At 32.6% G+C, this 15,147-nt stretch overlaps 2 protein-coding genes across 4 annotated transcripts in view; both read right to left on the bottom strand.

Moving 5' to 3' along the window:
- Positions 1 to 8,983, bottom strand: part of LOC148301323 (EH domain-binding protein 1-like) — a 31,413-nt gene extending 22,430 nt beyond the window's left edge. For both annotated transcript variants that reach the window (XM_088273438.1, XM_088273437.1), the window contains exons 1-7: positions 8,809 to 8,983; positions 7,122 to 7,377; positions 6,089 to 6,184; positions 2,924 to 3,035; positions 1,893 to 2,012; positions 1,115 to 1,176; positions 908 to 1,031 (exon numbers count right to left, since the gene is read on the bottom strand). In XM_088273438.1, the coding sequence (XP_088129564.1) occupies positions 908 to 1,031; positions 1,115 to 1,176; positions 1,893 to 2,012; positions 2,924 to 3,035; positions 6,089 to 6,184; positions 7,122 to 7,225 (618 nt within the window). In that variant the 5' untranslated portion in view covers positions 7,226 to 7,377; positions 8,809 to 8,983. The remainder of the gene's footprint in view (positions 1 to 907; positions 1,032 to 1,114; positions 1,177 to 1,892; positions 2,013 to 2,923; positions 3,036 to 6,088; positions 6,185 to 7,121; positions 7,378 to 8,808) is intronic.
- A 994-nt stretch (positions 8,984 to 9,977) lies between these two features.
- Positions 9,978 to 15,147, bottom strand: part of LOC148301322 (uncharacterized) — a 100,687-nt gene continuing 95,517 nt past the window's right edge. For both annotated transcript variants that reach the window (XM_088273434.1, XM_088273435.1), the window contains 2 exons: positions 14,871 to 15,066; positions 9,978 to 14,039 (listed from right to left, as the gene is read on the bottom strand). In XM_088273434.1, coding sequence (XP_088129560.1) covers positions 13,744 to 14,039; positions 14,871 to 15,066 — 492 coding nt within the window. In that variant the 3' untranslated portion in view covers positions 9,978 to 13,743. The remainder of the gene's footprint in view (positions 14,040 to 14,870; positions 15,067 to 15,147) is intronic.

Raw genomic sequence — 15,147 nt, 5'->3', positions numbered from 1 at the left:
TTGCTGTGATATAGTACATTTTCTGGGCATACCGAAAACATGCACAACTGAAAATTTACAATTTTTTATTTATGACGTTCTTGAAAAGAGTGAGCAATGAGTGACAATCACAATACATATTGGAGTGTAAATTCACTAATATTTATTTTCACCCCCCCCCTGAGAATTGAACTCGGGACCTAAACGGTAGCTAAACGCGCTAACCACTACACCACAGGGGCAGACAAGATAAATATATTACATACACGAAATGGAAGGCTGAAATTAAATTATTTTACTATTCATTTTAAGTTTTACTTGGTAAATACTACTAAATCTATTGTGATACTTAGTCTTTTTTTTACATTTATTTAAATCACAATTTATACATATTTAGAACTTTTTTTTTGCAGAGACCCACCAAGCCCATCTTGGGTGTCTTGTCAGTTGAGTTCTTTTAAAAAAAAATTTTTTTTGTTTTTAACGATTTTAACCTAATATACACACAAAAAAGATAAAAAAATTAAGAATATAAAAATGTTACAATTTTCATAAAATTAACTCTCGATCATTACCCATTCCTTTATTTTGCCTATGTTCCATATTTTATTTTTACCTCTAACATCCGTCGGCAACAAATTGAAAATGTTCGGAACGATGTATTGCAGTGTTCGACTCCCATACTTATTGTAAATTCTTGGGACTATCAAACCTTCGTTTGAAGTAACCTTCTAGATTTTAGATTTTTGTCTTTGGGATATTGAAGGATGAAGAGGGGATTTTCACCAAGTGACTACCGAATCAACACTTAGATAATCAAATATGTATTAACTTGGCACGATCAAGAAATTCAAATACTTGGGCATGGTGTGTGTGAGAAAACAAGATCTGAGGATCAATAAGAAGGAAAAAGAATAATTTACTATACCTGTTTCATACTAGCGGAGTTATCCGAGAGGCTGCAGTCATCTTCTTCGAAATCGTCCAACGGCGCGATGTCCGAATTGTTATTCACGGACATCATGGAGGCCATCGACTGCATGTCTTCGTCCCTAGACATTGACAAGACATGTAACTCAGGCCGGCTCTAACTGCCTACCAATACTTAGCGATATCATATGTCATTGTGACTTACGCAGCGCTGCCTTCTCGGAGCAAAACGGAGCTTATGGTGACCTCCATAGATGCCGATGTCACCTGATGAAATGAAAAAAATAGTTAATACACATAAATCTGGATTATCTCCAATTATAGGAGTTATTTTTCATATTATTTTTTTGATATCTCATAAAAGATGAAGAAGAATATGGAAGTCTGGGCATTTACGTGGCGTAATCACTTATGATGTAGTACTTAAAGTTATCACTTAAACCAGCCGATGACGGTCGTCAGCCCCGCTATTTTTTTGACATCTCATGAAAGATGAAGAAGAATATAGAGGTCATTTACACACGTAAGGAATCACTTTACACGCATGTAACATTCACCAATTCTACCCATTATTGACAACCACACTACTCAAATTCTAGGAAGTTCTATATGTATATATATGAACCAGTTTAGAAACCTTGTTCTTGAATCACTAGAACTTCACTAGAGACATCTATTGTTGTATTGAGATGAAAAGAAGCTTTTTATTGAGCAGAAACTCTTATATTAGTATGTGAGGTCCGAATCTTGGATTATAATCACACACATGAGAAACGCCAGAAAATATCATTTTTATTTTTATTATGTTAGCTCATAATTTGACCAGTTAATTTATTTACTACATTTTGTTGGAGATAATCCAGATTTGGTAGCAATATTTGGATACACTCAAAATGTTGTAGATTGATAAATATTACAAATTAGAAATTAATTTTATTAATAAGGAGAAGAAAAAAAAGTAGAAAGTATAGGGTCTAGAGTACCTTTGTAGTGGAAGGTCGCATCTGCAAAGAAAGACATTGTTGCGACGGGCCTCCGGACGCTAATGGTCTAAGGTTGATGGCCGTTTGCGCAATTCTACGCCTTCGTCCCGTAGATGATACCTGTGAAAGAAATAAAAAAAAGCAATACAGATTTTTAATTTAATTTATAATAGTTTAGTTAAATAAATATGTTTTAAAAATATAATTTGTATTTGAAGAACTAACTTTGTGATCTTCCATTTTATAATTAAAATGTAACTTTGTTTTAAAATCACTACAATATATATATAAATATATCAGGGGTACCGAAAAGAAATCCATTATTTTTATTTGACACATATTTTTAAACATAAATCTCGCATAAGACTTTTTACATTACAAAATATATTCTCTTCTATTATCTTAGACTATCTGCCATCTCTCGGATAGTTTTTCGTTCCCTTTTTCCTAGAAACTTGCTGGTTTGGACTTGAAATGATTTTATACTAAATGATTTTCGACATCAAACAAATTTAAAAAATTTTTTTCCTGTAATTATTGCTACATTGACCTAAAAAGATAAAAATCAGAAGGAGCAAAGTCTGGAGAAATTTTTTCACGAGTCGTTTTGGCATAATGAGGCCGAAATTTGTTATGGGACAGAATCACACCCTTTTTATTGGCCAACATCGGTCGTTTTGTGTTTAATTTCTTACTTTTCCTTAATAGTTGTCGTCAGTAGACCTCTGCATTTACCGTATTTCCAGGTTTTAGCAGTTCACAATGGATGATTCCACGAATATTCCACCAGACACACAGAAGGACCTGCGAAGCGTAAGACCAGGCCTAGGGGTGGAGACGGGTCCCTAGGATGTTGAAAGCCATTGTTTTTTTCGTGTCACATTATCGTACACAATACATTTCTCATCGCTGGTCACAATTTGTTCCAAAAACGGATTTACTTTTATCGTGACATCAGGGAGTCGCACGTTAGTGTCTGGAAGAGTAATTTTCATAGGTACAAAAGAGAATTAATTTTTTAATATACTCACATCTTCCAGAATGAATATCCAGTCTTTGTCCTCAAGCTCATTGGTGCGTTGGTCTCTAAATAGAGTCACCGCTATTGTGTGATTATCTGGTACGGCCCAAATTACACTCCCTCTGAAAATGTAAGGTTTCAATTAATTGATCGTCGTTTCCTTTGACCCTGATTACACGGAAATGAGGGTGGATACAGTTTTATTGCCGTTGACTGTTATATGTATATACCGATTATTTTTAGGGAAATAAAAGTTATCCATTTTTAATTAATGTTTTACTTAGTAAATACCACTATTTCTTAAAATCTACTGTGACACGTGTTTCGATGCATTCCGCATCATTTTCAAACACCGTATGAAAATGACGTGGAATGCATCGAGACACATGTCACAGTAAATTTTATGAAATAGTGGTATTTACTATGTAAAACATTAATTAAAAATGGATAGATTTTACCACAAAGTGACGGCCAAATCAATTAATGAAAAATAAAAGTTAAATTGACTTATTCAACTAAAATTAATTTTGTCACAAAAAATACATAAGATCATGGTTTTTAACCTCTCCGGGAGTACAAAAACTGATGTCCGACTTTCTCCGGGGAGTGGGTTATTTGTACATGAGGATTTTTTTTTTCATTTAATCAATGTACATTGATGTACATTATGAAGATAGACATTATGTAAAAATGATTTTAAAAAAAAAAACACCTATTCGAAATATATTTTTCAATTATGTTAAAATGACACACAAGTATCCACAGATGTCATTGCTATACAAGTAACACCATACTAACTGACAGATGGACTTCGACATTCATTAACATCCAAACTCCTTAAAGGAAAATTCGCACTGACATTCATTTATGTCCATACTCCCGGACAGGTAAACCCCTGCCTTGTTGTGTATATAACAATTTTGTCTATCCTCACACCAGTCTGATGATGTCGATTATGACAAAACTTGGCCACAAGTAAAAAAAAATTATGTGAAAAAAAACTATATAGTCATTTCATTAAATTAAAGTTACATTGATAGATTCGGCAGTCACTTTTCTGTAGTATCTGTCCTTTTTAATTGGGAATTTTTTTAGGAGTTTTACTTGGGAATTGCCACTATTATATATAATATTACATATTAAAATCTATTGGGAAACACGCACTACATAGAATGCTCAGACTAATATCTTCCTTTCGTATAAAAACCGTAGACGCCTCGTCTCAAGTTAATGCACCTATAATATGCAACATTAATTGTATCCGCTGACCAAAATAGCAAATAAGATTTAGGTCATAAAAAATAGCCATAAATTCCACAGTAGCATCTGTTTTACGTATGTTGAATACAAGATGGGTATTTATCAAAGTCAAGTGTGTTTAAGTGAGTTCATATGTATATAAATGTATATCTAGAATTGATTATATTTTTGTTTTACAAATAACATTGACTTCTGACTCACATTCTGACCTCAATAAATATATCGCTTCAATATGGTCTAAAAAAAATGTATTTATATATAAATGTATTTTTTTACATATATATTTTTTTAGCCCATACCTATGCACCATTGGGAGATAAGGGTTAGAAAATACATAAAATAATGTGTAAATAATATATTTTTTAAAACAGAAAAGTCATTTTGCATCTGATGATTAATTATCCAATAAATAATTATTTATTTTTAATTTAAGTTTCACTTAGTGAATACCATTTTTTCTTAAAATCTACTGTGACACGTGTTTCGATGCATTCCGCATCATTTTCAATGCGGAATGCACCGAAACACGTGTCACAGTAGATTTTAAGAAATAGTGGTATTTACTAAGTAAAACTTTAATTAAAAAATCGATAGATTTTACCACAAAACGACTGCCGAATCAATTAATGAAAAATTGCATTCTTTCCTTATTTTCTATTTTATAAGTAATAATTTTATTTTAATGACCTAATTATGGAATAATTTTCTGAACCTGGTAGTCACGAATAAGTGTTTATAAAAGTGGTATTACACATAGTAAACAATGGATGATAAGGAGAGTGTTTAATTATTATTTAACTACACATGTATTTATTACGTAAAATGTCCCAGTATCGCTCTCATATACAAATGTGAAAGAAGTAAAGATTATTTGCCGAAGACTGTTGTGTGGTGTTCTATTCTATTTGGCTACCCCTGCAGGCATGTTAGTTAGTTAGTTAATATGTATTATAATGCTTTGCGAGTGTGCCAGAATGAGTTGTAAGTGTTTAAGTCACATAGGAAAAGGGAAACATTTGGTTAGAAAAATGTATTTCTGTTATGTGTTTGAGTGACACCGATTTGGCAATGACGTTTAAGAGTGCAGGAAAAAATATAAAATTTATCAAAATTGGTCACCAGCCAAATCGCGTACGTAAATCGTAATAATCAACTGAATAGCGTACAATCCCACTCAGATGGCACATTGATGAATGCAGAATTCGCTCACTCCTCTCAACAACGTCAAATATAAAAAACTAAATTTTTCCGATCGTTTTTAAAGTTTAAAAATGTAATATAATGTATTAAAAATAAATATCAAGCCACTTATAGAACTTTTTTCTGTGCAACAGATCTTTCTAGGTAAAACCTGAATGTTTTATCTCCATTTGAAAAATATTTAGGATATAAAAAAAATAATATTAAACAATACCTTTTCTTCAAAATGCAAAAACAACACTTTCTGCCCTGTAGCGGGTAAATATTAAGTTAAAAATATGCCGCTTTTGCTGGGATATAGTACATATTCTGGGCATTTCGAAAACATGCACAACTGAAAATTGCCAATTTTTGATATATGACGTTGTTGAAAGGAGTGAGCGAATTGTAATAATAAAAGCATCAATGAGAGATATTTTTAAACTACTTTTACAACATTTTTTTTTATAAAATGAAATTAAAATAAACAAATGAAAATAAAAATAATGAAAAGAAACGGCGAAAGAAAAAAAAAAGAAAATTTGGAGAGATGAAGATGAAGATTACCTCATTATTTGAAACATAAATAATAAATCTTATATTGGCTCAGTCTGTACATTGGCATACAAAAAAATACAATATACACTATGGTATGGACCAAATGGTGATCATTTTAAACCAGAAAAATAAGTGGAAAAAACAGTTTAAAAATCTCGGTTAAAAGAAAGCGACTTACTTCAGAGGTTCTTTCATAGATGGCTCCCAGTCCAATGGTTCCGACACCACTCTTCTTGAACGACGTGACCAGACGACACTCAACTTATTTGGTTTCCTAATCAAGAAAAATAATATATATTAAAAACAACAATATATTGTGGCTTAGTGACCAGTGGGACTATTCTCAAGGGATAAAATGATAAATGATAATAAAATGATAATGTTTTTTTTTTTTTTTTTTTTTTTTTTTATTATTTTTTTTATTATTAGATTAAAACCAATATTTTTAGCTTTTCCACTTTTTTATTTGACCAGCGACCAGTCTGATGATGTCGGTAACGACGAAACCCGGTCGCTGGTCAAATAAAAAAAGTGGAAAAGCTAAAAATATTGGTTTTAATCTAATAATAAATTAAAAATGCAATTCCATCACGAAGTGTCAGTGGATAATATAAATCTATTAAAATGATAATGAATCATACGAAAAATCAAGATATAATAAGCGAGATACTGCTTCTTCGAAATGTGTGATTACATATCTATCCATAGGGCGATTGTCCACTGCCCGGAATTCGACCGTCCGGCAGTCCGGTTTTGAAAAATGAAAGCGATTACGACAGTTTAGCGTGATCGAATTTACGCGCAACGTGTTCACGCACCGATCAAGAGCTCCGATCCGAAGAAAGATGGACAAAAGCACAAGCCAATCCAAGCCAATCGTTGTTTTCAAACGCTAACTGACGTGCCGGACGGTAAAATTCTGTGTAATTCCGTGAAGTGGACAAACGCCCATAATAATATAGTCTCTTATGGAATTAAAAAAATTAAATTGTTAGTAAATCAACTGATCAAATAGTATGTTATGTCGGCATCCGTAGCGCTAGGTCAGCACGCTCGGCTACCGTGCTGGAGGTACCGGGTTCAATTCATTAGTGTATTTTTATATTAGATACTGTTTATATGTTCTATGTTAAAGGCTTTAGCCGTTCAATAAATAAATAAATAAATTAATACAAAAGAAAAAAAAAGGAAAAAATATGTTAGATTCTTACCATTTGGATGTCGTTTCTACGTCAACTCTGTGATAAGACGCTGTGAACTGGAACTTGGCCGCCCTTTTATTTACCCTCTGCAGCCTCTTCCAAACGGAAGTCATCTTGGCTCAGTTTCCTCAATGGCCCACCTCAAAAACGACTTCTTCCAAGCTTCCCAGAGAATTGCTCAAACAGTGTTCGCCTAACATCGTAGTCGGTCTTTTACGAAGATTAATATCGCCGTAGCGCACGCTCCACTTCCTGACACTGCAATCTGAAATGAAAGGAAATGAAAGAGATAAATATACATTTGTAATATATATATATATATATATATATATATATATATATATATATATATATAGTATAACTGTTGCTTTGTGGTTTGAGTGATTAATTGTTGTCCTTCACGATAAAAATTAAGTTAATTTACTTAAATTTAATTTAATATTTCAAACAAAAATAAAATGTAAACTTTGCTTGTAATAAATTTTTCGGACTATGTTTTAAATTTGTGTCACATTTTACTACTAAATCCAACAAATTTCAGCTAAAAAAACACAAAAAAAAATAGAAAAAAAAACACTTGAGAAATAGAAAAAAAATGGAAAAAATAGATTAATTTTTCATAACATTTTGAGTGTGTCCAAATCCTTGTTCACAAATCAAAATTTCTCTGAGTTATTTTTATATTGACATCTCAACAAAGATAAAGAAGAATTGGAAGTCTGGGTATTGACAGGGCTAACGACCTGTCATAGTAGGGTTTCAGTAATAATTAAATAATTTTGGATAATTTATATAGCGCCATTTTCGTAAAATACTACCTCAAGGACGCTTACACAGACGTAAATTATGATATGAAAATGATAATGAAGGAAAAAAAATCACTTTATACACATGTATGTTTGGATTGAACTCTGTGGCGTTCAATCCTCTCTGACTACCCTTGCAGGGAAATGGGGTGATGCTAGTTATAGTAGTAGTAGTGTAAAGTGTACTTCAAGAAATACTTAAACCACATTTCTTTTTATTGAGTATTATAGCAAAATATCTTGCTTAGAATGTGTTAATTTTTAATGTTTATAAGAGTTTATAATTTCGTTTTACACCTTAACTATTTAAATATGTACTAAATTGTGAATTTTCTATGTTAAAAACATTTATTGATTCAGTTAAATTTCTTGTATAAAAACAGTTTGGACGGAAATACAGAGATAGAATAATGAAGGTCTTATGTTTTCCTGGATCATTGTATCCGACCTTACCACAGTTACTATTTATATTAAAAAATGTACACAATATAAAAATAAAATAAAATCTTCATTTTATGGATAAATATCATCGGTGACGAATGGTAGATAAATTCATTTAAAGAAAATAAAGGAAAAATAAATAATGTATTACGAAAAACGAATTGTAGCGCGCAAATGTTTTTGTATACGATGATACTAAAATAAAAATAGAAAGATCGATGATCATAAGATCACGCAATTTACATTACTTTGCGCAACAGTTCAATGCCATTTCCTAGATGTAGGGTCACCGTAAATAGTGTAATTATTAAAATGGCATACAGTTTAGGTAAATAAATCGTAAATCCTTGATCATATGCGCACAATAAACAGAGGTCATCGCACAGAAAATGAACCCTGTCCAAATGTCACTATTGACATTTAACAATAAGATAAGCCACAATTCGTACCTTTCCTTACACAAAGTGTCGCTTTAATCGATGTGTCAATTATTTTCTAACGAGTTCACTTATGTCTGCAAACGTTTAGGGTATAATTAACCTCGTTTCAGGAGAATATTAGCACATTTTGACATAAGACCCCACTTCTATACAATTTGTATAATTAATTGAAATTGAAAATGATTCATTCTCCATAGAAGCAAAATATTGAATGCCATAGAGAAAAAAAAAATAATTGCCAGGATAACAAAATAAATACCTACTCAAAATTTAATATAATAATTTAAACGGGGTAAGTTGAGAAAAAATCTTGCTTGAATAAATTCAAATACAACCGAGAGACGCGAAAAATTTGTGATAAAAAAACGGTCCAGGCATTTAAAAGGTTTACGATTTGCTAGCGTTTTCTTTGTGAACTATGAAACATTTATCATAATTACGTGAATTTAAATATGAATGCACAGACTGAAATATTAAATTTTTAAAATTTCCTGACCTCTTTTACAAATCGACATAATTTTTTTAAATATTTAGTTATGAAAATTAGCAGTGTAATATTAAGTTTTAATATATTTATGGTAAGCATGTAAAATTAGAGTTTTAAAATGTTCAGTCCTTATGCTTGTTTTGAATAAATTTAATGATCATTTAAATCAAAGGTTCCCAAACCAATTTAACCCATGACCCTCAAAATTCCAAAAGGCCCACCTGGGGGGGCAAGGGGCCCACTTTGGGAACCTATGATTTAAATAATCTTTCTTATAAACATTATTTTTTTCATTTTTTCTTCATATCTTGGCAAAAAACGTTCACTCGAAAATATGCTATTTCGACTTAATGATGCATATTATAAAGTTTTCAACGTTCTATAAACTGGTAAAATACACTAAGTAATTTGAAATACCAAATGTATGTGGTTTTAAAAGTAAATTCAACATTATGTTTAATAGCGGGTATTTTATTCAGGCTAAAAGCTTTGAATAACAGGGATTTTGGAGACGTTTTTTGCCAGTATACCCACGATAAAATTTATAAAAATAAAGTAATGTGTTATCTCATTTTGATTTTATTTTATAAGTTGTTCCGATAAAAAATGTTATTACATACAGAAGCGACCAATTGGAGGAAAAGTTTGAAATAAAAGAATACAGGAAAGAAAATAAATATAAAAAAAGCTGTATTAAATAAGAGTATATTTAGGAATCATTAGAAGTTATTATTACATATGTATTTACAAGTAAATATAAAATTATGCAATTCTCTCTACTCAGTTAATTAATTAAATAAAACAAAACTCTGTCTCAAATCAACAATAGATGACAGTCAACATAAATTCTATTCTATGTAACATATTAACAACTGATTTTCATTACAATATAAAAAAAACCAGCTGGGAATTAAATTTAAACATCACAACAAATATGTATTGAATTTTAATATTACCAACTATCGGATTGTGGAGGAATCAAAATGGTGAAAAGAAGTATATTTTTTAAATTAATGATAGAAAACGTAAGACTTAGCTACCATATTGAATCAATAAGCACAATAAAATGAAAGAGGTATTTTTTTTGCATTAAAATTTATTATAAGTTAATTTTATATTACAACAGGATATTTTCATATAAAATTGTAAAGACGAATTAATTCATTGAGCTAGGCCAGGGGTCGGCGGTCTGTCAAATGAGAAAAGCCAAATTGTAATGGAAACATGTCGCTCACTCCTTTCAAGAACGTCATAAATCAAAAATCGTCAATTTTCAGTTGTGCATGTTTTCAGAATGCCCAGAAAATGTACTATATCTCAGCAAAAGAGGCATATTTTTAACTTAATATCTACCCGCTACAGAGCAGAAAGTGTTGATTTTGCATTTTGAAGAAAATGTATTGTTTAATTATTTTTTTTAATAAAATAAATATTTTTCAAATGGAGAAAAATCCTTCAGGTTTTACTTAAAAAGATCTATTGTACAGTCAAAAGTTCAATAAGTGGCTTAGTATGTATTTTTAATACTTTGTATTTTATTTTTAAACTTTAAAAACGTTCTCCTGAAAAATCAAGTATTTTGATTTATGACGTTCTTGAAAGGAGTGAGCGATGTCAGCTGTCCAAACTCAAAACACAGTAAGGGATATTTTTTGTATTTTTGGACTAAGTAGATTCTACTTAGTCCAAAAATGCAAAAAAAACGTACTACAAAAAAAATCCTTTACTGTGTTTTAAGTTTGGACAGCCAATGTGCTATCACTTATGTCACACGACTTATCAGTTGCAATTAATATTGCGGAAATTAGATTAACATCGCTGCTCTGTTACATTCGAAGACATTTTGGAAATTCTGTCTTGCACTGTTTTTGCAGATATAGGCAATTTGGCAGGTCTATCTAAGTTATAAGGTTGCTTGAGATGAGGTGAAATTGGATTTTATGTCCAAAGAGGGCGAAGGGCCGCAAACGTCTTGGCAAAGAGCCACTTGTACGAACCTCTGGGTTGAGCCAAAGGTGCCTAATCTTGTTTGCATTGGAAGCTACTTTACATAATGTGATTCTTGTTGCAACACTGGGAAATTGAAAACGGCGGGAACAAGTATCATGTCAACAGTACACTGTATATCCAAAATAATGTATTCTAAAATCTAAATTCACAACAGTTTCAGTAGTCAAATCGAATTTTGCTTTGCAATCTTCCACTAGGACATCCTTGCATAAGGCCGTAAAGAGGCCAACACAAAGTTATGAATTTTCTTCTTTTCGTGCCAGTTATCTGCACTTAATAGGGCATGGGAAACTGCATCAGTTTGACACAATTGCAAGTTGTCTGTTAGCTGCATTAAGGTAAGGTGATCAGTCCTGAGCTTGTGCATCTCACAAAAATAAAGGGCAAAATAAACGATATTGAAAAATATTGGAGTCGGCCATTTTGTAGACTATCTAGCTAAGATTAATAAAATCATTATTTTTTAAAGTATAACCTATTAAATTAAATGCTAATATAAATATTATTAATGAAGTAGTATTCAAGTACTTACAGAAAAATAAAATATGTATTTTATACAGAAAGTTGGAAGATGATGCGCTCTTGTCGTATAGAAAAATAAAATGGAATATTTTAGTGCATTATTTTTATTAAAAATGTAATATTTTACAAATTGCATAGATGTATAAATTTATTTATGGCACGCCTATAGATATAATTGCCATGTTTAAAATTTTATATAATACTAAATAATTTTTTAAAAAATAAATTAATAATTTTAATAAACGTAACAGAATGATTAAACTATTTACATATTTCATGATATAATTATAAAATAAAATGCATGAAAGCAGTGGAATCTGTTTATTAAAACCACTGTACAGTAAACCCCCTTTCTCTCTAACACATTTTTTACGGGAAACGCTTAAAAGCGTCTTTTACACGCTATTGGTAGAGAGCGGGAGACACTTATAAGAGTTAAATTTGCTCACTTTTGGTAGAGCGCAAGAGATGCCAAAAATACTGTACAGATCGGAATTGAGTTTACGGTTACTTGTGATTAGTAAACAACCCTAATTAGTATATTATTTAGGGTAGATAAAAAAAAAACGGCCCAGCAACAATGTATTAAAACATTTCAGATGGGTATTTTTTACATCCGCGGACTGCTGGCGACAGGTGAAAATAATGTACATATAGTTAAGTCTTTAACAAAGAGATTGGTATAGAATACTCATATAAAAACATTGGATATTTCCCTTTTTTCTGCCTTTGAAATGAGGCCGGCGAAAAAGGTAAAAATACCCTTCCCGTCCTTAAGCATCAATCGACTGAACGGGTAGAAATACCTTTCCCGTCAAAAGTGTGTCTATATAATTATCTACATATGAAGCTTTCAAAATGCAGTATTCAAACGAGTAATGCATGGCATATAGAATGAAAAGTGTCGAGTTGTCTTTGAGCACATTCTTCAAAATGGTTCCCTTGCTATTTCTATTTTGGTTGACGACCATATAAGAATTCACAATCGGCTTTAACAAGCCGAATCCGAAGTTAAACATCAATATTGAAAGAATCAATCTGTCCAAAGGGTCAATAAGCGTCTCCTTAATATATACATCATATGAAGCTTTCAAAATGCAGCATTTTCAAGGTTAATATTTGTAGAATAGTTTCGGGTATCCAACCTTCTGAGTTATCCGATCTAGCGGAGCAATGCCTCTTTCTTTTGCCCGACAAACAGCGGGTAAACAAAAGACAATCACGGACTTTTTTGCAACTGCAGACAGTTGGTAGATTCCATATTGAATTGTTGGGTAATATGTCCAAAATTAAACAAGGTTTATAAGATTTAAATTGTACATTTATTTATGTATATGTTTGTACGTGACGCGTTTCGTCTTAATAAGATGTTATCAAACACTCAGTGTGTTTGATAATGTCTTGATAAAACAAAATGCGTCACGTATTAACATATACAAAAATAAATGTAGTACGTATGAACCTACTGTAAAACATGTTTTATTACTTTGCCATAAGAGCATTTTGATGTTTCAGTTTGTTGCATTCAGTTATGTTACATGTACATACATATCGTAGTTATACAGGAGAAAGCGACCAAGTGAATTTTTTTTAACAAAACCGTGATCATTGACTATTTGATACCTTACTAGCTTAATATTGCTCTGAAAAAAATCTAAAAGCATTTTAAACTTGGAAGTATAATATATTGACTTGGTAAAAATTACTAACTGCATTGATGTTTATTTTGTTGCCAAGCAATAGTGACTTAAATGGCCCTCTTGAACATTTTATGTTTTGTTAGTTGGTCACTTTTTCCTGTTCGACTACGATATTTGAAAAATTATCGATGTGCAAATAAAATTAACACATTTTCCGTGTTATCCGACCTTGCTGCGGCTGGTTTAGGTCGCATAATCGAGACTCTACTCTAGAATGAATAGTGTTCAGTTGTCTTTGAGCACATTTTTCAAAATGGCTCCTTCGCTATTCCTAGTCTGGTTGACAACCATATCCGGATTGGCGATCGGCGTAAACAGGCTGAATCCGCCGAGGCTGTTGTTGAACACGGCGTTTCCGGGCGGCTGGGCGGACGGCTCCGCGGGGCCCGTGGGGCTCGGGGCAGCGCTGGCGAGGACGGGGCCGTCGAGGGCCAGCGGCACGATGGGCACGGGCCGGGGGGGCGTCTGAGGCGGGCCTATCGGGCTGTTTGACTTGGTGGAGAGGTTGGGCGAGTTGGGACCTGGAGCGAAAAGCAATATTTTATAAAAATTTAAAGAATTATGCAGATTACCCAGAGCTTTTATTCCTTAACAATTTTAGAGTCCCGGAAGCGCAGACCAGAAACAAAACATTATTAAAAATCCCTAAAAATGCATACCAAGTCCTACAAAAATTCATTTTTAAATCAAGCCTGCGATATGTGCAATGTAATGCTTAATGAAAAAGACATCAATAATGTTTCGTTTAAAACGTTTAAGAGAAATATTGTTGACGTCTATTTGACTATTTGATTGTTTGATAAAGAAATGTATGTTGTAATATTATATAGTTATACTTATGTACATGGCAGTTTTTTTAGATTGCTTTTAATAAAAAAAACCTGTTATTGGAATTTCTTCTTCTTTATCTTCTTCAAACCCTTATCCGCACCCCAGTGGTGCATAGGGCACTGTGCAAACGCAGTGTTATCTTGATTGTTAACACATGAAGGAAAGGTGATCAGCCCTCCGTTTCAGGCACCAGTCCAGAGTAATATTGAATAAATATTAGAGTGAAAAAATCACTTATATTTATTTGACCCTCCTGGGAGTCGAACCCGGGACCTCCGGAACGGTAGCCGAGCGTGCTGACCATTACACTGTGGAGGCGGACTAGACAATGAAATAGACATCAATAATATTTTGTTTAACGAGTTTGAGAGAAAAATTGCTGATGTCTATTTGACTATTTGTTGGCCATGGTCAGTTACTGGGAGCGGCCAGTTACTGACAGCGGCCAGTTACTGACAGCGGCCAGTTACTTTCAGTGGCCAGTTACTAGCAGCGGCCAGTTACTCTACATTTCACCCTACCTTGCACTTGTCCCAGATGCAAGAGATTCGGCAAGCCAATCTTCAGCTGCGGCCTGGACTCCTTTTCCAGGAATTTGATGAATTCCTGCGCCAGGGAGTCCGCCCCTCCCTGATTGGCCGGCCCGGCCTTGCCCAGCCCCGTCTTCTCGCACTCTGATTGGTCGAAGTCCAGCACTGTGCTCAGTAACCGGAGAACCTACAATTAAGAAGAAATATTAAATGTAAATTCAAAGTAAAATTGGGATACAATTTTATATTGTTTCACATTTTCAATAAA

This window comes from Brachycentrus maculatus, unplaced genomic scaffold (genome assembly GCF_059751285.1).
Source record: "Brachycentrus maculatus isolate JH-2025_06_01 unplaced genomic scaffold, ASM5975128v1 h1tg000576l, whole genome shotgun sequence".
NCBI lineage: Eukaryota > Metazoa > Arthropoda > Insecta > Trichoptera > Brachycentridae > Brachycentrus > Brachycentrus maculatus.
Note: the sequence above shows the minus strand (reverse complement) of the source record. Positions and strands in the feature narration are given on the sequence as shown.